Raw genomic sequence first — 27,104 nt, 5'->3', positions numbered from 1 at the left:
TTGGATCCCTTACCATTAACTAAGTCATTAAACTAACCTGGTATCCATTTTCTTTTCTTTGATCACTAGCATTTCATTATAAATCTTCCTAGAGTATGATTATATAATATAAATATCTCAATTTTCTTAAATTCTATATGATTGCCTTACTAAAAATGTTCATTATAAAAAAAGATGTCTTGCTGAACAAAGAAAAGGAGAAGTATTGAGGGAGCAATGTGATTTGCAAAAAGCCATGGAAACAGTTAAATATGTGCAAAAGACTGTTTTGAATGATCCAATTAAAAAGAAAGTAGAGGCTCAGGAAGAGGAAGTTTATCAGCAGACTATAACTGAGGTATTTACTTCTTTCTTCAATGGTATAGAGCTTTTTTCATTTTGGCTAAGTCTGAAGATATCACTCATTATCAAACACATAATAATTTATAATCCTAGTTATTCTGCCAACTTTGTTTCCTATCTCCCATAATAATTTTTCTAACCGATTTAGTAATCAGTTTTCTTATAAATTTTCCTTATCTAAAATTTTTATTGTTGGAAATCCAACATAATGTTACAACTAAAATCTTAATTTATTAAACCTATCTTTTAATCACTTAATGTTTATTTCGTTTCTCTACACTGTTATCATAACCAGGACTTAACTGGTTACCATCTTTTTGATTATGATTATCATTATATCTCAATACTTATGAATTTTATTCTTATACCTGAAATATTTTTACTTTTTAGAGGCTAAAAAGAAATATCTGTGAAAACAGCTACAAATATATTACATTTTGCAAAATGCAATAATTAAAGTATAGACATTTTTACTTTGACTTACGTAAGGTCAAATGGTGCAAAAATGAGCCATATTTTAAAAAACTTTATTTTACAAATCATAATTGCTAAAATAAATTATAAAAAATGTTTATTCTATGAAAATTTAGTTCAGTAACACTTATGACAAAAAATTGTTAACCACATTAAATTATTATTTTTTAAAAAATGTATTTTGCATCATATTTTTTATACTACTTTCAGGTAAAAAAAAAAGGATAAGGAATAGGCAAAATGAGACATTTTGTTTTTAGGTGCATGATTAAATTATTTTAAGCTAGAATGTTATTTTGACAATTAGAGTGACAATAAGATATCATCTATAGCCATTTTGCTTTATTTAATTTAATTTAAATAATTATTTAATTAATCTTTGCAAAATATTGAAAAATTTATAAGATCCTTGCAAAAAAAACCTAAAAATAAAAATTAAATTAAAAAAAAAAAAAGTACAAAACTAAATTTTATAACTCATTTGAACATTGACAAATGTATATAAATTAAGAAAAGCCTTTTAGAAATCAGTTGAGACTTGAAGACAGGAAAGCTGAGTCCATTTTTTTTTTTATTTTGCTACTAATGCTATATATTAGGGTTTAATGAAACCTTTCTGTGCAACAATGCATTAATTTGACAATCTTATTGAAAGAAACTGATATGCAAGCCTGTAGAAGGGATAAAGGTAGGTTACTCTATTTTATTCAATAAAACAAAAAGTATTAAGTGTCACAGATAGTTTTTCCATTACCCTTCAATTTATCAAAATTATTAATAGCATATCCAAGCTATTGAGAAGCCCTGGCAGTTCCTTCATTGGAGCAGGTAGTTTTATTGCATCTTCCATGCTAGTACAGAGCCATCTAGAATTTTAAAATCACATTTGGCCGCATATTTTACCTCTGTATCCATCTCAAATTTATCCCTGCAACCACCTTAAAATTTGCCTAACTGCGTTAACTCACTCCTCCTCAGTTTGTACTATAATGGTTCGAAATGCACTCATAGAAACACAACTGTTGCCGAGTGTACCTAATGATTTAATCTTTGATTTTAAAAGATTTCAATGCCTAAATGAAGAAGTGTTGTAATAGCATAAATTATTTAATCATTATTAACAAATATTACTTTTCCATATGCATACATTTCAATAAGCCATTTACTTGTCCAATAATGTTAATTAGGAAATAGTTAACTGCTTTATTTTTACTAAAATTGTTTAAGTCTCATTTTTACCATCACACACTGTTGTAATAATGCAAGTGAAAAATTTCAATCCATTGTTAACCATAAATGGTCCCCTGAGTTTAAATAACCAAGTCACACAAAATGGTCTCTATCTTTGTTCATGAACAGTCTAGCTGAAAAACAACAATTTGTTGGAACCTGAAAGCACTTAACTAAGATAGATATGTGCTTGGAATGTTATAGCTTATAATTATAGCTACTTTTTTGTTGAATGTTAACTTATTGAAAGCACCCCTTCATACTTTTTTACAATTTTCTTTAAACTCATTATATCAATGTAAAATTAAATGGTCTTTAATATCAGTTAGGTTTTATTCCCATTGTAGTATTCTGGAAGATATTAAATGATGAGATTTTAAAATATCCGAAGTCATCGGTCCTTCGACCATTCGATATCTCCCTGTCCAATGTATATTCGATTTTTTTAAATGCTCATTGACAAATGTTTTTTTTCTATATTCTCTCAGAGAAATACATGTCTCTAGGTGGTCTCCATCCATTCTCCCTTGATTGCACAGCACACATATGGGATCCCAAGCCAGGCCAATCTTGTGGAGATGTCTCTGCAGGAAATTGTGTCCAGTCGTCAGGTGGAAGCAGGCCACTGCATCTCTTCTTGGGATGTCCGCTGGGTTTGGATTTAGTACCAAACTTCTACATCTTTTCTCTACCACCCTTTCCATGTGTGTTGTTTTTGTTTCCTTCTCAATTATGGTCCTTATCATTCCTTTCACCGAGTCATAGGATCTTGGATGCACCAACTATGGCAATTTTTCCCCCTGCCTGGCAAGATTATTTGTTTCTTTGTTTCCTGAAATCCCACAATGGCTCAGAATCCACTGTAGGACCATATCAGTACCTCGAAGTGTCAGATCGTGGAGGAGGGATTTACATTCCAAAACAGCTCTTGATATTATTTGTCACGTGTTAGTAACAGCAAGGATAGCCGCTTGAGAATTAGCAAAGATAACAACATTTCAGTCTTGCCTTCTAGATAGTGCTCTTAATCTTGCGGTGCACCCAAGATTAGTCGGAGTGCTTTGTTCTTCTGCCTGTCTAACCTCTTTAGGGATGCATCAGAGACAGTACAAATGACCTCAAAACCGCATTCTAAGGTTGGATGGACGTAAGTCTTCTTATATGCGAGACTCATCACATCCTGGGTGGCTCTCCATGTCTTTCCTCCAAGACGATTTAGGAGCTTATGCCTTTTTTCTCCCTTTTCCACAATCTTTTCAATTTACCTGTTCCAATTAATTTTACAATCTAAATTTTCTCCCAGGTATTTGCCTGTATAGATTCTTGGCAAGGGGACATTATTATTGATGACTTCCAACTCGTGCACTTTTTTTGACAATGTGAATGGTTGAAACTCAGTTTTCTGGTTATTCACTTCCATTTCATTAGATATAGCTCAGTTAAAAATCTTCATCATTGCCTCATTTATAATTGCTTCAAGTGCATTTTTGCTGCTACTGGTCGCATATATTAGAAGATCATCAACAAACAGTAGAGCAGATATTCCGGGTATTTCCTCGAGCACAGTCACTAAGTCATCTATTATTATGTTGAAGAGTGTAGGACTAAGGACAGATGCTTGAGGTACACCCTGGCTAAACGTTCTAAAACTTGAACATGAGCCATTGTATCTTACTCTGAGAAAACTCTGAGACAAGAAGTACCATGTGATTCAGTACATTTTTCCATTAACATTATTTTTCAAGAGCTTATTTAGAAGGATTTTCCTACAGACTCTTTTAAAAGCAGCTTTAAAGTCAACATACACTGTTTATACATCGAGACCTGTCCGTTTCTTACTTCAGGTATCCTGTGTGTATGTTGAATTTTTTATAATTAATGTGGAATAAAGGGGGTGTTAAAATTGTGAGACTTTTCTGGTTATTAATGAACATGCATATATTTCTTTATAATTCAAATATTAATTCCCTGGAGGGGCAAGTGTGTTAGTGTGTTAGCTAAAAATATTATTTAAATTATTTTGATTATTGCTATGATAACAAAAATTTGGGTGGCCTCATATATTAAGAAATAGTGATCTCTTATCTGGTGACTGGGTAGGAAGTCTTGCTGCCGCGGTTACTTCTACATCCTATGGCTGCTTCCCTCGTCCAGATGTATATCCACCTTCCTCATGCAGTGGGCGAAATAGTGAAAACCATGTGCTTTTCGTCCAGTGTTCATCGAAAAACGTCTCTCCCAATCGGTCGCTGGCCAGCATGTCCTCAGCTGTAGTAAGGGCAGTCCAGGTTCTATCTTCCATGCCATGATAGATAATTTAGACTGCAGTGGCGGTATCTTTGGAGTCTTTCAGTGTCCACATCAAGGGGGCATCAGAAAATGAGACTCCCGACCTTGACTTCATACAAATTTAAAGAAGTGAAAATATCAGATACTTAAATCCGACAAACTGCAAGCGTATGTTGTTTGCATTGGAAGCCTCCTTTTACATCCTCACTATAACAAGCCACCAGCTCAGTTGTACCTCGATGTCTTCGGAAACCTGCTTGCTTTGCCAACATCCTATTTCCTCTAACTAGATACATCTGGAGCTGAGATAAAACCATTCTTTCATGAAGCTTAGAAAAAATCCTTGAGAGCGAGATAAGTCGGTAGTTTTCTGAGCACAAGAGGAACATTTTCCTTTCTTAAGTATTGGGTTCATCTCAGCCTTCCTCCAGACACTAGGATATTGCGAACTCCACACAGTATTGAGGAAGTCCAAAACGGTAAGTTTAGCTTTTTTATCTAGATGGATGAGAAACTCTGGTAAGATATTAACAGGCCACCGCTTTTCCCCTTCTTTGTTGTGCCAGTTCAAGTTCTTTAAATGTGAAGTCGTCCTCAAAGAGTTGGCTTTCAAAAGAGTTCAGGCATAGGATTGGTGATGTGGTATTTATCATTCTATTTTCTTCTGTTGGTTTATGATTAGAGGTCCTGGTAAACAATTTACAGAAGCTCCTTTTATGGAAAGTCCAGAAAACATCTCCTTATTATTAAACTTAAGAGGGATATTCCTTGGATCTTTTCCACTATTCAGCTTTGAAATAAATCTATGTCCTTTCACCCCATCTCTCTGAAAGTCCAAATTGGCCAAAAATTCTCTGAAAGCTTTTCTTTTGGCTTGAATAACATTGAACTTAAGGGTTGCAGTAACGTGTTTTAGCCTGACAATATCCTCCAGATTTTTTGACCTTTCAGCATCTTTTCTAGCTGCATCCGTTTTGTTTTAGTTTCTGGAAATTATCATCCCAGAATGGAGAGTGCCTCTTAATAAATTCCCTAGGAATAGACTGCTTTACAAACTCGAGAATTGCCGCTTGAAGTCGCACACAGCTTGTATCAATATTCTTGTTAAGAGAAAGAGATGGGAGCTGTTACCTTTCCATGAAAGTGGGCTCAGAATTTTTATTTTCCACAAAATCAATCATATTTGTGTCAATGAATTCCTCCACAGTTTTTCATGCTGTTTCAATTAGTGTAGCCCCAACATCTAGAGTGTGCATTGAAGTCTCCATTCAAAAGGGATATTTCAGTTCAGGTGTCTTCCAGCCAACATAGCTTCAGGTTATTATTAGGAGGGTTATAGAAATATTTGGTAGTGGAAGTTACTTGAACATAGATTTATTTCCACTCCTTCCAATTTATCATTTGTATCCATTTCCTTTTTAATTTAGAACTTGACCATGAAGGAAAACCTCATACCAACAATTATCTTTGATTCTATCTGCCTAGCTCTTGGAAGTGAGTAAATTTGGTAGTCTGGGTACTTGTAGTATTCTAGAGAATCAGCAGCAACATCTGCTTTAACAACGCAAAAAATGTCAATTTTATTTGCAGATACAAAATGTTTTAATTCAATGTATTTTTCACTGGTGAGACCACCGGCATTCCAAAAAAGTGCGTTTAATTTAAAGCTGTCAAGGCCTTGAAAAATGCCGTTTGCATTGGCTGCGCCATATTAGGCGGTCTGGCGATTATGTGATCATTTGGTTGGTTATTAAGGGGCACGACGAGAGTGACACCATCTCCAATTAATAAATATGAACTATGAAAGAATTTTATTTTAAACTAATGTATAGAAGATATACATATATAGATTAAAATAAGATTACCAAAGAAAAAGCCAAAAATTGTTGAAAAATTAATATCTAACACACAGTGGAAATTAAAATATAAAAATTTAGTGCAATTGATTTTAATATAAAAAGATATTGGAGAGTGACAAAAAAGATATAAATTTGTTTTTTAACTGATTTTCTAAATAATTATAATAGCGTTTCCAAAGTTTTTATGATAATAGTCGGCCTTTACTTTAACTTATCTTGAAGGGATTTATTTCAATTAAAAATAGAGAGGTAAGTTAAAGTAGTGAAATGTACCACACAAACCATGCTAGATACTTAAAAAAATATTAATGAGAAGTGGGTCATTGTAATGCTCTTTTTTTTCCTTTGCAATCTTAAAATAATTTTAATACATTTTCAGTGTTTAAGAAGCAAACTGAAAAATGCTATCCAAAATGAAAGAAAGCTTCTTAATCTGTTACAAAATGAAAAAGCAAAAAGTGCTTGCTTTGAATACCATTTGAAAATCGCTGCCAAAAAGGACAAGGAAAATGATAAAAAAGATCTTGTACCGAAAGTCTTGATAAAAAAACTGGTTGAGGAAAAAGATGAATTTAGTACAGAGACCGATTCTGAAACCCAATATTGTGACGATATAAACGATAATGATCAAGTGCCTTCCGTACCAAAAAAAGAGCAAAAGCCTTCTGGACCTAATATTGTGCTCTCCACAAATACAGGAATGAAGGATAAAATGTTGAATGATAAAGAAGTTCAAGATGAGATTGAATTCCAAAAGGCAGTCCGCGATTCACTGATAGAAGCAAAGAAAATAACAGTAGAACAAGGATATAAAATAGTTTCTGATGTGTCTAAGGTATGAATATTATTATTATTATTTTTTTTTCCACTAATTGCTCTCTTTCTCAATTTTTTAACTGAGGACTGAAGGTAGGCTAAATAATTAATTTTTAACATAAGATATAAATATTTCTCAATATATTTATACTCAATATATTCAGTACTGCTACACATTTCAGAGCCCCAGCAGTCATTAAAATATCTGTTTTTATCTTGAAATTTTATCTGTCCAAAACAATGAATTTTTTTAGGGTACCTTTTGAAATATCCTAGTCTGTTCTAAAACAATAAATATTGTTTTGTAAGTATTCAATCAAGGCCTGGAAATAGTATACACTTTTTTTCAGAAGACTTATGAATATGAAGTTTAGATGTATTTTAATATAAAAATATTACTTTAGAACAGCCATGGCAAGTTGAACATTATTAATACATTACTATATGATTAATTGATCATGTCTATCAGAAATAAACTTTTTTCATAGCTGTATTATAACTAACATGAATACATGATGATCTTTGGAAACTATATAACTCAAGTGTGACTTAAAATTTCCCATTGTTTGAGAATCACGCATACATTGGTTCATGGTTTATCTATAAAAATTTATACTATGAGGAAGAACATTTTATTATTCCAAAGATTTTAATACAATGGTTTAGTCACCAAAGATTTGGATATCCAAGCCAAAAAGCTACTACTGCCATTTGACCTGTCACCTCTCACAAGTATACCCCTAACAGTGTAGTCAGTGTGGTGCAAATATCTTTGAACATTACTTACATTGATCGAACATCAATTATATTTAGTAATAACACAATTTACAAGTTAATCACTTTTAATAATTGATATTCATTAGCCACACCACCGCAGTGAATTGTAAATGAGCTTTAATTAGGTAATTGAGATTTAGTAAGATCATCCATAGTTCAATAAATGGTCAAGATTATTGTTGAATGATAATAAAATTTTAAATAAATAAGGATAATAAATGTATAAACTAAATTTTTAATTACTGAAACATATTGATTTTTCAGGATCCTCTTCTAGAAGAAATTGATGAAAATGAAGAAGTTGATGATGAACCTCCGACTATAGAATCTGAAGTTGATTAGTAATGATGGATGATAATTTTATTACCACTAATCTAAATAAAATCAACTATAAACACTCCATTTATTGTATTTTTTTATTCAAATAAGGTTATTTATTATTTCCTGGAACTTTAGTGTCCAGAAAAAGAAAATCAAATAAGATATTTTTTGTCCATGACAATGGTCTTATTTTTAAGAATATATCATAATAATGCCTCATTAAGTCTTCTCCATCACCCAAAGCACATTGTTCTATCTTCTAACAATCTAGTTTCAGTATTTTTAATTATGCCTCCAAGCTTTCTGTATGATTGTACATCTTATCATCAAAGATACAGCCACAGGCCAGCTTATTCTCATGGAGACAGAAGCCTATTGTTCCCTGCTACCAATCAGGAAGGTGGCAGACTGGATAGGCATAGCTGGCAATAACCTAGTTGAAATCATTACTTACAATAAAGCAATAAAGTCACTGGAAATGTGAATTTAAGCATCAACAAGTATATTCAATGACCTAGCCTACGAAGGCAAATTAATACTTGATACTGACCTCCACTGGTATAATGTCCAAATGTTCATCATTAGAAGATCTATTCAAACATCCAATTTGCCACATACTGGCGCTTATGATATTCAACTCGGACAAGTATCCGGCCGACCGCCCAATAACTCTATGCCCCATCAGGCAGGGCGAAGCTTCAACTCAGGAAAGCTCTTGCCGATTGTTCTCTCATGACAACTGGTGAACGAGATCTTTGCGTCTAACGACCGAAATGAATCCCGCCAGCCCGCCTCATTAGCCAACATCAGGCACATACGATCGGTCTCCTGGTTTATTATTGCATATTGTATTGTATTGAAAATAATTCCCCACATACGACAGGGGGCCCTTGAGATAAAGATGGCACTGCTCGACTGAATGGACTATTATTTTCTCATTTTATAAACAGTGCCGCGATTGTATATTTACAAGTTAAACAAATTTGTAACAAACTGTTTTACTAATTGGAAAAATGTGGAAAATCGATCACTGATTGGTCTACTAGTATTGCTATTGATCATATAAGTCAGGTAGCCCAACCGATCGCGGGACCCGTTGACGTTTACTGTCGGAATAGGACTAGTTTAAAGGCTTTTCAACGTAATTATGGCTTTTCTCTTATTAAAGTTCTGAATGCCTCAAATGTACTTTAAATTCAAAGAGGCCACGAGACCAGCTAATGTAAAATGTCATTAGAGTGCTACCAATAGGTAGTTTCTCTATATGCCTGTAACACTCCAATTTAACTTAGATCAGATTTACTAAATGTATTATAATGTACAGTTGTAAATAGCAATAAATAAATATTTAAATTTAAAAGCTCAAAGAAATAGTTTTTTTATGTAAAAAATATATGAAAATATTACTGTTCCCAGATTTTTTTTCAGTACCGATCATACTATAATGCATTTATAATTAATTCAGAATTTACCCTTCAAAAATTGAGGTATAATATTTTTTTTGCCTATCAAAAATTTAATACATTTATAAAAATAAATTATTCTTAAAAAAAAAATAAAAATATTTGTAGCTAGTTGAATTTACTTTCTTACCATTATTTACAATGTTTTTCTTTCATTCATTTTTTTTTCTCCTATTTCCTTCATCATTCATATTTTTTAAAATATTTTCTCATTAACTCCATATAATCTCGTATCCAATCCTTACAATCCAAAATCCTTCGTAAAATCCTAAAAGTTCCCTACTTTGTCACAAATAAAATCATCTACAAAGACCTGAATGTTCCATTTGTAACCGATCAAACCCGAACCAGATATCAATCCTTCCATTACAAACTCCCTAACTACGCAAACCCATTAGTTTCTAATCTTGCTTCCTCTTTTATTCTGGACAATCCTCCGAGGCGTCTGAAGAGAAGATGGCCTCGAGACCTTATATTGTAAAAATGTTTTGAGAGTGCTACCATTGAGTAGTTTATCTAGATGCTTGTACCATACCATTATGATTTCCTCAAATTTACTTGATGTATTTATGTACAGTTGTGAATATCAATAAATAAATTTTAAAAAATAAAGAAAAAAATAAAAACTCCATATAATAACTATAGATGAAGTTAAGCACAACATTAAAGGAGCTACGATTAAAATTAAAATGAATATTATTCAGAAGCTCATTAAAAGAATTGTCTCTAGGAGCAAAAAAAAAATCATTATCATTGAAAACATATATGGCTCTGAATTTGATTTAATTGTATGTTTTGCAGCTGAATGCTATACAATACTGCTAAAGTTAACAAAATTCTACGAAGAAAATTGTGCGCCGCCAAGTAGGTTTTTATATTTTAATCTTCGTTAATAGGGTGAGTAAAATATAAAATTATTCCAAAAATTAAATTTATGGAGCGATCCCCCTCCCCCTTGATGCTAAGTTGACTCTGATAACAAAGCAAAAATTCAATTTTCAGAAAACAAAATAAGGGGACTAAGATAAAACAAAACTGATATAGTGACGATATACTGACCTAAGTATTTGGAACTTTTTTCTTTGGGTACTTCTTATATTTTGTTTTTCATTTCTCATTCTTAAAATTGTCTTCATTGGCTTTCTAGATGATTTGAAATTACATTTTATTAAGTTGGGTAAATAATAGAAGAACTGCGATTAAAATTAATTCGAATAGTATGAAATAGTAAAAAAAAAAATAAATAAATAATTAAAAATAATATTTTTGAAGCTCTATATTTTATTTTATTTTCTAATCTTTTGGAGCTAAATCCAATAAAGACAGGAGTCGTACTGTTTTTTATAGAATCAAAAAAAGTTCTACGAAATCTATCAAGAAAAACCTGTTAAAAAATTGAAGCCATATGGACCGTTTATTGTATGAAAACTCCAGTTAACAGAATGACTCTATACAATCAGTTTTTGTATGATCATATATTGTACATCAACCATTTAGCATAGAATAAATTATTAAAATCTCAGCTCATTTTGTAACTGTTATATTTTACAATTATGATATACTCTTCCGTTAGAAAAATTTACGAATTTTGCAACTAAAACATAACTTGTCAACAGAATTATTGAGTCAGAGAATTATTGACAATCGATAGTATTTTTATTCTTCTCAAAGCCAAACTATAAGTGATTGTAAACGAAAGTTGTTTAGCGAGATGTAATTTCTTCACAATTCGAATAAAAAATAATTTAAAACAATCATAGCATCCAGACGTAAATAATTTACAGGAGAAAAAAGTGAGGGTAACGGTGGGTGGGAATTTAAAAAACCTCCCCCACCACTTCTGGTGCAGCGGGAGGGGTTGTCACTCATTCCTTCGTGAGTCTTCAGGCGAGATGTACAGCCGTGTTCCTTCTCTGGTTGGCCTGGACCTCTGGCAGGCCATCAATGGTGAACAAGAGGGTATGTCATACATATTTCATTATATTCATAATACTGTAATATATCTTTGCCAATCATTATGAAGATTATTTTTTAATCACATAACAATATTTAGCTAAATTTAACAAGGTGTTAATTTTCACTCAATCTTAGATCAATCCAATCAATTACTACATTATCCAATTATTTATTATGTATGTAATTGGGTTGTGATTTAAAAATTACTGTACAATCTTCATTAATTAGTATTATTAGTAAATGAAACCGTAAACAAGTCCGTTAAGACGCCTGATTATTCCATAAACAATAATAATAATTATTAATAACAGAAAATGTAACAGAAAATTTTCATGGCAAATTTATAAATCAAAGCTTATTTACAAATATACTAATAATTATTTATGCAAGTAAAACTTTGTAAATAATTTGTTTATTTTATTAGCTTACAAGAAAAAAAAAGTCGTTATTGTATTTAATAGCGAAAAAAAAATGCAACCTCTAATTATTGTTCAAATTATTTAAATTAAATTACTGATTTGTTGTTTTATAAGATTGAATATCAAATTTATATTATTATTACATGTTTTAATTCGTTATAACTGATTTATTATATAAGTATAGTTTTGAATAATTTTCTTTGTTTAATGTAAAGTGATTAAGCATTCCTCTCCCGCGCTTTCTGCCTCGTCGACAATGCTCATTAAGGCAACAATGTCCTCTTGGCAATTTATTTCTTGAAACAAAATCAAAACGATTTTTTTTTATATTTTTGAAATACAGAGTAAGCACACATCAGCTTGATTTTTTTTTTTTTACTATGCGGTTTGAATAACTGAAGAGCTTCCTATAAAAAACAAAATATTATTAGTTTTGAAATGGGGCCTCAAAAATAATTTCGCCAACGATTTTACATTAAAACAGTGAAATCCCTTTTCATCTGGATTTTTAATTATCTCGACAATTTAATTATTCTCTATTTTACCTTTTCCAAGATTTTTTTTTGCACTTGCACTACATTTTTAATGATCGTTGTTATATCTGTCATCCCAGTGAATATGTGGTTAAGTCGAATTTTGGTAAAAATGAGTTAAGTGGTCTAAGAGAATCACAGAGGCAACATCTTCATTGTGCATAAGTGTCTAAGTCAGTCAACGTTTTAAAACAGAGTTATTGCGATGTGTTTTTTTCAACGGTCGGTGAACAATTAGTTAACTCTTTATCTAATTAGTGATAAGACATATCAAATTGGTGTAAAACAAGTAACAAGTTACCAACGTTTTGGTAGTATTGACGAAATTTCGATGATTTACCACAAACACCTGATTTTACATAAATGTTTAACTTTAACTTTAACTTTAAAAGTTGTCCCCTGAAAAGTAAGGAATTTTGACTTAACCACATATTCACTGTGGTTACAGATATTATCTTCGCCTCGAAATTTAAACAGTAACGAAAATATATGAATATTGTCTTTAAAATCAATTCAATATTTAGCTTATTTATTTATTTATGAACTCCTTCCTGGTCATGTCTGACATACGGAGAAGAGGGGGGGATATCTATGGAGTACTAGCCTATTCTAACCTCAATTTATCCTTTTGCGGGACCGACCCAGGAGTAAAAGCCGACCCCCAAGGCCGGATTTGAACCGGCTCCACTGCAGTCAGGAACCAGTTAAAGTTGGCGCTTTAACTCGCTCGGCTACCGACGACCCACAATTTTTCACTTGATTATTATAATATATTTGAAGTAATAATGCAGGAATTTCACATTAAAACGACTATGTACCTGTTTGTAATTTTGTAGTAATGATTGGAAACAGTAGACTGCTTAGGGTATGTCAAATTGGAGGTGCAAAATTAGAATTCAGCCTTTTTGGATAATAACATAAATGCAATGAAAGATAGTAATGCAATATTTATTTCTTTTTTTTAATAACTACTTGAGTTATAAAACCTATAAAATTTAGGATAGTAAACATGAAATATTACATTCAAACAGCATCCTGCACACTACTGCAATACTGTAGCCTTCTATTTTAAATTTATTATAATTTGGAACAGAATAACTATTTACATAATACATTTTTTTAAAGATATTTGATAAAATAATATCATTAATTCAGCTTTATTTTCTGAAAACAAACTTCTCACTTCCTAAGACATTTTAAGACTGGCCCCTTATCCACCTTTTGTTATATATAGTAATACATTTATGTTCGCGAATTTAATCATTTATTTGTAATTAAAAAATGTATTTATTAAAAGTTTTATTTATTTTAATTACTCTCATGCCGTTGTAGTGGCGTTAGTTCGAAAAGGAATGAAACGTTAGGTAATAAAATTAACGATTACCTGATTAAATTACTCAGTAGTTAATAAAATTAATAGTACTCAGCGTCCCTCCTATATTCATAAAACCTCCAATTCAAATTTTAAATCCAGTCCCGTACTACCAGGTTCCGTTTATCTGAAATCTACCCACCACCTCACCGAACTGATGCGTTTGATAAACCATTTTTTACCCGAGCTGCATATCTCTGGAACTCCATTCCCTTAAACATATGTCATGTACAAACTCTTCCCTCGTTTAAACCCCTTATATTTAATTATCTTTTACTTCACCAATGTAATCCGATATTATAATAGTGCAGGTGTTTTTATTTGTACTTTTTGTTTTGTTTTTTATGTATTTAGTCAGTTAGTTTTTATTTTATTTTTTTATCTCTATATCTAAAATTATTTATACATATAAATAGTTGACTGAATAATTTAAAATATGATGAAGATGGTCAGAGTTGTTGTCAAAAAGAACAAAATAGTTTTCAACCATTTATTATCCGACGTTTCGCCCCACTTTGTAGGGCTTCATCAGGGCTAAAAAGATACAAAAACAACTAAGAACATTAAAAAAATAAGATACAAAAAGGTAAATTAAGATAGGATAAATATTATGTAAAAAATAATTTTCTTTTCACTCATTTTTTACATAATATTTATCCTACCTTAATTTACCTTTTTTTTGTACCTTATTGTTGTAATGTCCTTAGTTCTTTAATATCTTTTTAGCCCTGATGAAGCCCTTCAAAGTGAGGTGAAACGTCGGATAATAAATAGTTGAAAACTATTTTGTTTTTCCTGACCGCAATCCTGACCATCTTCATATTTTAAAATTATTTATATACAATTTTAGTATAAGTTATAATTAACTTTGGCCACACTGGTTTTGGCCAGTATATGTTGTAAATTTAAAATTACCTAATAATTGGTCTAAAGGGGTGGTTAGCTCCCAGAATAATAAACTATTTTTAATTTCATAAAATTCTTATAACGAAAGTTGAATTTGTAGATCATATAGCAATATTTCTATGATTATCTAATACCACCAACTTTATCGATATTAATATTTCCTTTCTTTTTGGGTATCTTTATTTTGTTTCAACACAACATTTCACAATTCAACACACAAGCGTGGGAATACGTCCGTTTATTGCTTTCTTTGTTTACTGAATAATTTGGGATTTGCGGTTAGTGACAAACGTGTAGATTCGGCTTAAAATACAGTATGACATATTGACAATAAAAATTTTAGAAGGTTGAAAAGCCAAGGATGGCAAGTAACATGTTTTTGTAATAAGATGATCTATAATATGTACCTTTGCCTGAACCAAATTTACGATTCAGTATTGACAAAATTGTCAAATTATCAATAATTAACTGATAATAGGTAATAAAAATAATTTTGATTGCAAAATATCTTTTCATTCAATTATCACTCTGTCTCACCCTCTCATTCATAAATATTTCCACTTAAATTCCATAATTAAACACTATATCATAATACATAGCTAGTTTAACCCTTGACTTAGGAGGTTGGATGTGGCTAATCCCAGCTAAAAATTAAATAAACAAAAATTTTAACCTGATCTCCCAACGTTTTGGTGCCCTGGGGAGTCAAGAAATCTGTTCTTTTAATTTTTATTTTTTTAAACTGCCCTCTCTTAATAGCGTTTATAAGCAATTTTAATTAAAAATACCCTGATTGAATAATATTTCACTACAATATTTGCTGTTCGAAGTAGGTTCTCAATTTTCACAACTTTTCTGGTTTTCAAATTTTTGGGAGGACGGCGCCCCCCACCCACCTTCTCCACACTCTCCGAACCCCTGTAACGACGTCCTTGCCCAAACAAAACAAAAAAATAACGTGTTTTTATGTATCACATTGAATTTTTTCGCAAGGAATGCTTGAAAAACAGCTCATTATGTTAATACGAGTTTGGATATCAATTTTTTTTTTTTAATTTAATAGTTGAATCTTTTAAAAATACTTTTAGGCATAAAAATAGTTTTATGATTTTTTATTTTTTTTTATTTTTAGGATGTTATTATTAAAGTATAATAGTTATTATACTTTAATATATTGTATTCCGTAATAAATATTTTTATTTTCATAAACCTCTGTATTCCTATATCTCATAGCTTTTAAAAAATATTATTAAAATTATAAAATGTTGGCTTAAATAATTAGAAACAATTGGGCTGATAGTTAATCTTGCATTTTATTCGTGTAGATATCTTCCTTTACTCTACTTTCTCTTCATAATGTGATCATTTTGAAAAATTAAAAATACTAAGAAAAATTATAAAAATGTTGAATTTTATGTAGTCCGTATGGAAATATATTTAAATTTGAATGGTTACATTCTATAATAATAGTGTTTACCAAGATAACATGAAATTCGTCTGAAGTTTATATATCTGAACTCAACAAAATCTAGAAGAAAAGAAATTTAAGAAAAAAATTTACGCAGGATTTGTAGGGGGAATATTTTGTAAGAGAAACGATTTCAATCGGTTACTTTTGTTTTATTACTTTTAAACTATTTCCAGTACACTAATGTGTCGCATCAATTAACCATTAAATATTTCTTTCTCATTAGAAAAATAATAAAAATGAATCATACCGTTATTTATTTCTTTTAAGGTTATAAATAATCGTATGTAACAGAGGTCAGTGCGGTCATAGGACAGGAAACTCGTAATCCGATAAGTCAGTCAAATCTAATACAAAACGTTCTAAAGCTTATTAAAGCTAAATCTAGACTGAATTGTCTGTAATCCTATAATCATTCTAATGACTTTCAAGCAATGGCTGTTTCTTGTTCCAGTAATAACAATTTTCAGTTATAAGAAAATTATGAGACTATAAAATAATTTCAATAACTATTTGTAAACATAAACAATAAAAAAAAGTATGAGTAAGGCCATGTAATAACTTATTTATAAGGACTTGGAATCAATCGTTCATTGTTTTCAAGTTAAAATTAAAAGAAACAACATTATTTAAACTTTTTTTAAAAATTTGATTTCAAATAAAGGGTCAAGATACGCTATATATATATATATCTACCCTGAAAAATTAAAATTGACAAAAGAGGTTTTCAATTCAGTAGTTATATACTCCACTTCAATTTGAGCTATATTTAAAAATTTTAAAAAAGTAAATTCATTAAAAATGCACCAAATGAGCAAAAACCAATTTAATGGGCTAGAGGAGCATAAAATATACTTTTAAAAAATATTTCCTTAATAAGGGTGTTTTTTTTTCAGGATTGAACCCTAAAATTAAATAAGTATTTTCAATTTACTGTTTTTAGTAAATAGTAAATCATATCAATGTTGAATAAGCATAATTAAGCAATCTATGGTATTATTTAAAAAATAAATAAAAATTTTTTCCGCACTTTGTTGGATAAACTAGTTTTAATGAATTTACAGATAAAAGATGGAAATCTGATACTAACAACAGGATTTTATCAAGATTTATCTATACCAACAGATATTCTGCCTCTTTTAAAGGTATAATCCATTTGATTTTGCCCCTTATTTAGTTATACATCAATAACATAAATGGAACAACCTAACTATTTATCATTCTCTACAAGAGGATTCGTTTTAAGAACTAGTTTATTAGTTTCCTGATATTTGTAGACTTTTGTTCCTTTTTTATATATAATAAATATTAATAAAGATATTGGAGAAGTTTGTCGGGGGGTGCGGTCAGCAAAGAGTGAATGTGATTGTTGTTGAGGTTGATGAGATCTAGATGTCTCTTTGCTGACCGCACCCCCCGACAAACTTCTCCAATCATTAATCTACGGTCAACTATCTACACCTCATTATTAATAAAGATAATATGTGATTCGTAAATGGTCTACTTTTTAATAGAAATATGTACTTATTGTCATATGTAATAAATATGGTTTATTTAATAATTGTTTTGCTTCTGATTTTTTATTCTTGTTATGGATTTAGAAGGGTTTTAAAACAAAATAATAAAGAGTATGATTTTCACTAATGGATACTACAAGGGAACAGCCTAGTAGGCCCATAGTCTGCAGCAGCGTTACTATCAACAGTGGTGTTTTATTCATAATTATATTTACAAATTGTTTAGAGTACAAATAAACAATTTTAATTACAAATCAAATAATAAAACAAATTTTCTACAATTCCTTACTGAGTTGATTTTTCGATTTAAGTAGACTTTTGTCTCTAACTGTATATTATAATGTATAAATATTCTTTAACCCCGGAGAGGTGTAGTCTTGAGAATTTTGCCCATATTAGAAAATAAACATCTATATTTTCCAAGTATTTCATCTGTTTTTACGTTTTTGCCTACCTTCCGTTAACCTTTTGATGTTGTTATTGCTGCTTGTTTATGTTATTCCCTCTTTTTACCTCCCCATCTATACTAAATTTATATATAGCTTTATTTGATATAAATTCAATTGATTTCCAGAATCGCAAATAAATAATGTTGATCTCTTACAAAGTAGTCCTGAATTATTGGTGGAAGGAAATTACCATGTAATAAAAAGAAGCGACTACAACAAAAACTTCATTCGTTTTCTTCAAAATGGTAAGTTACTTAAGATGAAACATAATTCTGATTCTATCTTATAATTTTATTATATCTTATTGTCTATTTTTATGGTTCAATATTAAAACATTAAGCTGATTAAGAACAAACATATTACAAACAACATACAATAATATTCATCCCTATTTCTTTCTGCTCTTTAGTTGGGTAAAACTCAAAACTCATAATACATTTTAGATAAATATTTCAAATACAAGATAATTTTAGTATTTTTAATGAAAATTGCCTCAAATACAAATTATTGTTGAGTATTTAGGAAGAAAAACATTTCAAATAAAAGTTATACCATGTATTTAGGGAGAAAATAGTTTGAAATACAAAATAATCTTAATTATTTAACATATTTTATACGTCTCTTACCCACTTACTAAAATTGATATGATTTGTAATTTTATATAATTCCTAAAAAAAAGTTTTTTAAGATATACCTATGTATTATATATTATTGTATTTTGCATTTAAATGAAAATAAAGAAGTTTTGAAAATAAAAATAAAAAAATTCCTAATAAGCGGTCAGCCCTCCAGTTGTTGCCTCCCCCACCACCCCTGTGTAGGTCACATAAGTGCTTTGTGCCTCCTCATGTAAAGCTGGCATTGCTAATATTTGAGGTCTTAAGATCAGGATTTATTCTTCCTCCTCCCTCATTATATATTCATATATTCCTCTGTGAGTTTGATATTTGTAGAAGAAATATTTTCTGTTATGTTGATGATTGATTTCTATATTCATAAAAAAGTTTTCTTGCCTACCTTTATCTAGTTCAATAAAACCATATGCAACCCTGGAAGACATAAAGAGATAGTTTAAAGGCTTAAAGAAAAAAACAATGTCCTTCCCTGTTGCTCTCGGAAGGAAAAGATAAATACAAAACACGCATTACTTGATCATCATTATTGTATTTTAAACTATAATAATTAAAACAAATAAAGCATCCATGTTACAAAAAAACAGTATTTTCTGACATAAGTTAAAAAATAAACCAGGTTTATCCAATTTATTATTATTATTAATATTTTTTTTTCTTTTTATGTTCATTATTTTAGTAAATGAATAAACTATTGATCAAAACTTTATTTTTAGATCATGCAATGAATACTTTAAACAATAACTTGATTAAAGAAATTCTGAGTGAGGACAATTCTACAAAAGATTCAAGTTCACATCATCATGAACAAAATTGTAAGTTACCATGAATAATATAATAATTGAAGCAATATCATTCACTAAAATGTTTCAATGCTAATGTTACACTATTCTTATTCTATACAAGCTTGAATTCTTTTGAACTATACAACAAGCACATAAAGCTACCCTTAGCCTACTGAATAATAATTAGCCAACATCAAAATAGCTTCACATGTCCTCTATAATTAGATGATCAGTTCTATCTTGCTTCTGGAGCATCAGATTTTTCTTCATGATCTCCTTCGAAAGATTGTTTTCTCCAGTATTCTCAGAATATGAATGCACTATGCTATTACATATTTTGTAAATATCCATAGTCTTGCATCTTCATCCTAACTTTGTTTTGTATTTAGTATTTCTAATAATTCAAATCGACCTCTGTTGCAGATATTTTATTTAGATCCAAATTTGTACTTTTCTCATTTCCTGAATTTTTATAAGGATGGAGCGAGTTTTATTGTTTGCTTAAATCCTCATCCTTCAGCACTTTGATTTTTGCTCCAAATCTTCATCTTCTTTCAGAAAATCATAGACTATGGAGCTGAAGGATAGGATTCTTCTAAAAATTTCAGATGTGTAGTTATCTAAGATGTAGTGTCATTGCTTCTGAATGTCCTTATTTTTCTATGTTCTACAATCTTAGCTTTAGCTTGATTTTTCTGTCTCTACAACATTCTGTTAAAATAATCTGAAGAAAAATAGGGGATTATAAAGTATCTTTCCAGAATCCATAACTGATTTTGAAACTTAAAATGTTTTTTTAAGTTTTAATTGATATATAACATTCAGGGTGTTTGGATAATTTTATAAAATATGCATTAATTTCTGCATAGATCTACTGGTACTGATGGCTTAAATAGTCTGGCAAAAGAATCTACTAGCCCTTTTTCCATACCCCTGAAGGGTTATTAAATGTTGCTGCCATATACTATTCAAAGAGTGAGGGTCAAGACTCATTTCTTGGTATATCTTATAAATAAATATTAACTGTCCCAGGTGGGAATCCAATCCCTACTATTCTGAACTGTGCACTCTGGGACTCTCGTCCCAACATTCTTGGTCACCACAGCCTCTAGCTTATGTTTAAGAATGAATATTTAGTCAATCTCAGATTTATAGTGTTATAATCTGTTGTGGAACAGGAAGGGTTTTAGAACAAAAGAACAAAGAATATATGGTGGACTAATGGAGGCTACCAGTGAATAGTCTGAAGAAGTGTTGCCATCAACAGTGTTGTTTTATTCATAGTTATAATTACAAAGTAATCAGGTTACAAATAAAAATTTTTAACTACAAATCAAATAATAAATCCAATTTTTTACAACTGAATCTTTCTTATCATCTAACATATTCCTAGATATTTACACGAACTTCACACTTTGCAATTCCTTTCATATGAGGCATTGTTCTTTTAGGAGTTATGTTTTTCCTTCTAGCATTCTCTGATAAACCTGTAACTTTTATGAACTTTATCAATATTACTATAAACTACTTGCAAAACCTAGTTTTCTTGAGTTGTGTCCAGTTCTGGAAGATAATTCTACTATTTCAAAGGATGATTACATAAATTTATCATAAAAAAATAACAAAAGGATATAAAAATAATAAGCTTAGAGGCATCATTAGTGTACAATCATTAACTTAATTAGGCTTTTCATTATTATAAAATGATTTTATTTATATTTTCAGGGTTCGATTGGAATTTTCCAAATCGTGATCTTATTGGGGAAGAGCCCATGAGAGAAGAATTAAAAATGTTATCTGAAAATAATTCCAGTAAGCTACTGAAATTTATAAATAATTTTTTCTAATTTAAAATTTAATAATATTTGATGAATGTTGTAACTTTTGCCGCTTCTGAAACCAGCCTGCTCTTTCCTTAACCCTTCATCCATATCCTTTGTAATCCTATTCTTTATTATTGTAAGGGCTTTCCTTGGCACAGAGAGCAAAGTTACTCCTTTCCAATTAAGATAGTTCAATACATCTTCTTATTTTTTTTTTTAACCTTCACAATTATTCTCTTCTGTAAATCATTAGGAAACTCTTCTTTGTTCCATATTTTAATCAACAGTGGTAATAGGAGCTTGACTATAGTGTGCAGATTAATCTTAAGGACTTCTGAGGGGACTCCTACAGGATCTCTGGTACAGTTCTGTTTTTTATTTCAATCTGTGCCTCAAAAATTGTTTCCTGTCAATGTCTATGAATATAATATAAATGTCAATTTATATATCTTTGATGCTAATCTTTGTCTACATTCATACATTCAGTCATGAAAGTCTACATTCATAAATGCGATGTGGTTCCCTATAATGATGTTTACTTATAAGAATTCCTTAAAATAATCTTTTTATCTCTGCAATTGTCGCTCCATCATGGTCAAGATCTGTATTAGTTTATCTTTTATTGCTCTATTTTTCATAATAAAATGAGTGATTTTATAAAGCTCCCTATTATCTTTTTTTTTTGGCTGATTTTTCTACATCTCTAACTCATCTATTTTCTTTTGTCTCTTCTAACTCTCTTATTAATATTCTTATTTAAAGTGTTGTACATTGCATGTGCCAATTCCTTTTTATTTCTCTGTTTTCGCTGGGATTATTTCAATTATCGCTGACCTCCAATCTTTAATTTCTTTCCACATTTCTTCAGAGAATCAATCTTTTCAATGAGAGTTTCTGAAGTCAAAAATTTCTTGACTAATATTTTTAAATTTAGTCCAGGATCTTCGATGTTTTCATTATTCTTTTCATAATTATTATGCAGTTTATTTTAAATTCTTGCCTCTTTTTTTTTTTATTTCTTAAATTTTTGATATTGATAGGCTTTTCATTATTATAACATGATTTTATTATGTTATTTTCATTTTCAGGCTTCGATTGGAATTTCCTAAACCGTGATCTCATAGGAGAAGAGCCCACAAGAGAAGAGTTCAAAATTCTGTCAGAGAATTATTCCAGTAAGCTAATGAAATTATTTAATTATTTTCCTAAACTGAAATGTAATAATATTTGAAGATTCAGTAGGAAAAACAATGAGGTTTCATTCTTTGTTGGTATTGAGATTTCAGTGGCTTCTGTTTGTTAGTATCATGAAATAACAACATTCCAAGTGGTAAAGGGAAAAACAATTAGATTCCATTGAAAGTCAGGTTTTAAAACATGTTCCACAGTGGAAGAATGATAAGACTCCCATACACCTGAGGAAGAACAATGAAAGTAATTTAACATGCCATCTCTATCACTAGTTGACATCATTGTTCCTCGCCTTAAAATGAGTATTTAGTGGTATTTGATCATGAAAATGATTTAGAAAGAACTTCGTAATAATGGAAATTAAGATTAAGTTTTACTCATAATTTGAAAAATTGGAAACTTGTTATTTTTCCATTGGAATATTCATTTAAATTTGTTTTATTCCTTCTTTTATACTTAAAATTACCATGTAATATGTATATGACATCCATGGAGATGTTATTTACAATGTATTATAGTGCGCTTACAACTTTTAATCTGATCACTAAAAGATTTTGTAATAAAATCTCACACCACAAACAAAATAATATAAGTGAGGCAAGTGAAAGAACTAGAAAAATAGAGAAATGATAAAAATTCATGAGATTCATATGACTAGAATCTTTTTTACTTAAGAATATGTTGTCAACATTGCTACTTAGGATCAGCAATAAAATTTAATCAACATTGTTCTAATAAACCAAAGAAAGATTCTCTCTACAGTATTTATATAAACCATATTTATTCCAATTCCATTAAAAGTAAAATTTATAATTAGTGGAAATAAATTTATCATTTATTTTCTCTTTCAGATATATTGTTAAATGAAAAAAATCAAACTGAAACATTGATGGTGAATCCATTTAGCAAAGAACATATGCGTAGCCCACCAGATTTACTTGACAAAAATAAATGTAAGTGTTAATTTTGTCTATTGCTTGAGTTTATTTGAATCAGGAACTTTTTTTAGTTATTTTATAACATTACCTATAATCAAGTATTGATTTTTTCTTAAATAAATTTAATTTTGATCCTCATATAATAACAATAATTTATTATTACTATATAAACATAATTTTTTTTTCCCCGGTTCTTTCTTGTATTAAAAGTAAATTTAAGGATCAAAGTAAAATTATCATGTTAATGTTAAAACTTACAACTGCAAAATTTAATTATAATTGAATTTATTGCAAATTTCTGTTGCAATAACAACATACAAAAACATATTCTATAATTTTCACTTGTTATTTACTTATGAAATTCACTATAATGTTCTGAAGTGAAATAAATTGATTGGAAACTGGGTGATTAGTACAATACTGAACTGCACTGGTCATAAATGAACACTTTGAACCACAGGAAATCTCACTCACCACCTATGGAAACATCTCAGTGAGGACAGGAATTCACCACGTGTATCTCATCACAATGGCTCTTAATCCCTCTAATGTAGTAAATTGTATGACTATGTCCAAGTCTCCAGAACACCACACACGGGGCATTGTGGGGTTCCATGCCCTGGCCAAACCTAGGTTGCCTCCCTCAAAACCCCCATGGCCTAGGAGAAGTTGTGACTATAGATGATCCATTGTTATAGTTTTTTTTTTGTTTAAACCTACATTTCTTACACACCAAGTGGTTACCTAACAACTTATCAACCTATTCTAGCCAGAGTGGGAAGATTAATATTTCATTTCATGGAGCCACTATGAAATAAAAGCCTACCCCTCCTCATTTATCCCACCCCCCTCCCAAGCCTAAGGTGACATTTTAAAACACTACCACAACTACCAATTTTTTTTTTTAAATTAAGATTAATTTTGAATATATTGTCACTAGGCTTATTCATCATTCAACTTATTGGTTGACTTCAACTCTACTATTGGAGGCCATCGCTGCATGTACCCATTTAGATTACCTTTGTTGGGGTTCTAAACTACCCCCACCTGTAGATTTTATGAAAATCTTGTTTGCATTACCTCCTTTAAACATGATTGATCACTTCTTGAAGGAGTAGAACCGGTTTTGCTAGGACCAGCAGTACTTCTTGTAGTTACCTCCTCTCTTGGACATATCCTTTATCCATTTTTGTCCATGATCATAGGGCATGCCAATCAGTCTTGCTCTTAAGAAGGATGGCTTGTATCTTGGCAGCAGTCATCCTCATCTTCTTCCCCTCACATCATCTACGCCACTAGACTTACATATCATTCAGTTTCCCACTTGATCCCAACTATTAAATTGGAGACCTTCACTGAAGCAAGGTTTTATATATAAGCAGTGGTAGGAAATGCTTCCTCCTCTAATAGTTCTATTAACTCATCAAAAACAAGCTTCCAAAGAGAAGGACAAAGGCATCCCCTCTATATGTAAGCTTCTAAACAGTAACAGCTGTCTCTAATCTTCACATATCTGTCCTCACATGAGCATATAGGTTTGGGAATTATTGTACCTCTGTTGCTGCTTGAGTTGGCCACCAAACACAGCTGAAGTGGGAGAATGTTTTGAGTAGCAATATTACATATTTAGTTTCAGTACTTGATAGAAGAAAGTTATGGCGTCAGCATCTATGCTCAATCACCAGTTATATACAATTTCTAGGGTATCTCAACATCCGAACTAATATATAGCTGATATAAAAAAAAATGTTTGTTACAGTTGAACTCAAACATGGGCTACAAAGTTAGAAGATCCACTGTGCTCCTCCACATCTAACTGTTTTTATATTAATAAAGGCAAATGTGACAAATAAATTTTTGTTTCAGATGTAGAATCAGGTTGGAAAGATTTGCCTTCTACCAAAAATAACAATCGGAAAAATTTTAGAAGAGGTATATTTTGATTTGATCTTGAAATGCATTATTGTGATATTCAATTATAATGTCAAAATTTAGAAATTCTCTTGTATAATAACAGAGATTTGTTAAAACAAAATGTACAATTGGGTCTTTTAATTCCCTTAAATTAAAGTACAAACTATAGTAAAACTCATGAAATAAGGTCGGTGGACACATTACCATGTTATTCTTGGTCCCAACATAGCAATGGACAGACTAGTTCAGCTTTTAAATCATTTAAAGAGAATGTATACATGGCAACCTCAACTGTACCCTGTTATTGGCACTTATCTTTCTCCTCTCAGAAAAGCAAAACATTTATCATTTCTATAAGATTAAAAAAAAATTATAAGTTTATTGTGTTTTGAGATTTCTTTTATTTTCAAATACATTTTCTGAACCAATTATTAACTTTATTACCTCTTTGTCTTGGTTATGAAATTCTAAGAAATATTATTAAAATAAGCTCAATTATGTGTGTGTATTATATATTAATCTATATTTTCCTCTGAATTTCAGATAATTGCTGTCGATTTTGTTTAAAAAATGGTGAAGTACAAGTTTATTATGAATCTCATTTGCTTAAAGACAGTGCTGGAAATGTAGTGTGCCCTATTTTAAGTAAATATACATGTCCTTGCTGCGGAGCGACTGGTAAAAAAGCTCATACTATTCGTCATTGCCCATTCAATGCTCAATTTTCTTCTATGCTGGGGAATAATTATAAAGTAAAGAGAAGGAATGCTGCTGGGCATATCACCACCTTCAGGCTTTAAAGTTTTTTTTTTTTTGTTTTTTTTCAAAAACGTCTCTGTTAAATAACTGTCCATTTAAATTTACATATAAAAATTAATGCTTTCATAAAAATTCATGATTTATAGTTAGATGTTGTTTATTTGAACTTATCAAGCACTGATAAGATAGCTTAGCTAAATGTTTATTTAGTTAAATATCCAAAATTGAAGGAAATAAAAAGTTAAATAAATGTAAGAAAGTGTAATAATGAAATAAATGTTATCACAGGATTTCTATATCTTACATTTAAATTTGTTAGTTTTAGAACCCAAATGATCAAATTTACAGTCATTAGTAGGTGGGAGGAATGAGAAGTTTGAATACTTTCAATAAATGAATTCCTAAAACAGAAATCATATAGGTACTAGATATCATCTAAAGTATATTTTCTATAGAGTAGCCATTCAAGTTTACTCCAAATTATATTATCATTAATTTCCTCTATATTTACTTATTTTTAAGTGTTGAAGCTAGGCTCCTAAAATTACGCTATTGTCTCGTATGTTTATTTAATTGACATCCTACTGTATTTAAATATATATAAAAGAAAAATCACCTATTAATATTATTGTTCATAGATTGATTATTGTTTTTTAATTAATTTTAGTTTTAATTCATTTTTTAAATTTAATTTCTTTATTTATGCCTCTGTATTCATTAGGTTCATCAGAGAAATATCAATTTGTTGTTAGGGGTCAAGTAAAATGTATTTAAATTGACTTGTTACAAAACTAATATTTATTGAAATATGAACAATTTGAATGTTTCTTATTTTAAAATATTAAAAATAAATATTTATATCATATTGATT

The 27,104-nt window shown here is 30.2% G+C and overlaps 2 protein-coding genes across 3 annotated transcripts in view; both read left to right on the top strand.

Moving 5' to 3' along the window:
• LOC106689267 (putative leucine-rich repeat-containing protein DDB_G0290503) overlaps window positions 1-8,189 on the top strand; it is a 34,857-nt gene extending 26,668 nt beyond the window's left edge. The window contains exons 12-14 of the mRNA XM_014434162.2: window positions 175-337; window positions 6,574-7,029; window positions 8,052-8,189. Coding sequence (XP_014289648.1) covers window positions 175-337; window positions 6,574-7,029; window positions 8,052-8,129 — 697 coding nt within the window. The 3' untranslated portion in view covers window positions 8,130-8,189. The remainder of the gene's footprint in view (window positions 1-174; window positions 338-6,573; window positions 7,030-8,051) is intronic.
• A 3,269-nt stretch (window positions 8,190-11,458) lies between these two features.
• Window positions 11,459-26,862, top strand: LOC106689258 (clustered-asparagine-rich protein). Of its 2 annotated transcripts, XM_014434155.2 has the most exons (9): window positions 11,459-11,530; window positions 17,290-17,370; window positions 18,317-18,436; window positions 19,540-19,638; window positions 21,334-21,420; window positions 22,520-22,606; window positions 23,474-23,575; window positions 25,427-25,492; window positions 26,018-26,862. In XM_014434155.2, the coding sequence occupies exons 1-9, from the start codon at window positions 11,464-11,466 to the stop codon at window positions 26,272-26,274; spliced, it is 966 nt and encodes a 321-aa protein (XP_014289641.1). In that variant the 5' UTR covers window positions 11,459-11,463; the 3' UTR covers window positions 26,275-26,862. The 2 variants fall into 2 exon arrangements, with proteins under 2 accessions (XP_014289641.1, XP_014289642.1); XM_014434156.2 differs by lacking the exon at window positions 17,290-17,370.
• Window positions 26,863-27,104: the final 242 nt, after the last annotated feature.

The sequence above is a fragment of the Halyomorpha halys genome, unplaced genomic scaffold, assembly GCF_000696795.3.
Source record: "Halyomorpha halys isolate HHAL.00 unplaced genomic scaffold, Hhal_1.1 Scaffold1313.1, whole genome shotgun sequence".
In the NCBI taxonomy this organism is placed as follows: domain Eukaryota; kingdom Metazoa; phylum Arthropoda; class Insecta; order Hemiptera; family Pentatomidae; genus Halyomorpha; species Halyomorpha halys.
The sequence above is the reverse complement of the archived record's forward strand: the minus strand, read 5'-3'. Positions and strand labels throughout refer to the sequence as shown.

Coding starts and splice junctions, on each gene's coding strand:
- LOC106689258 (XM_014434155.2), top strand. CDS start 11,464: ATGTACAGCCGTGTTCCTTCTCTGGTTGGCCTGGACCTCTGGCAGGCC. Junction 22,607..23,473: donor TCTGTCAGAGAATTATTCCA/GTAAGCTAATGA, acceptor TTTCTCTTTCAG/ATATATTGTTAAATGAAAAA. Junction 23,576..25,426: donor TTTACTTGACAAAAATAAAT/GTAAGTGTTAAT, acceptor TTTTTGTTTCAG/ATGTAGAATCAGGTTGGAAA.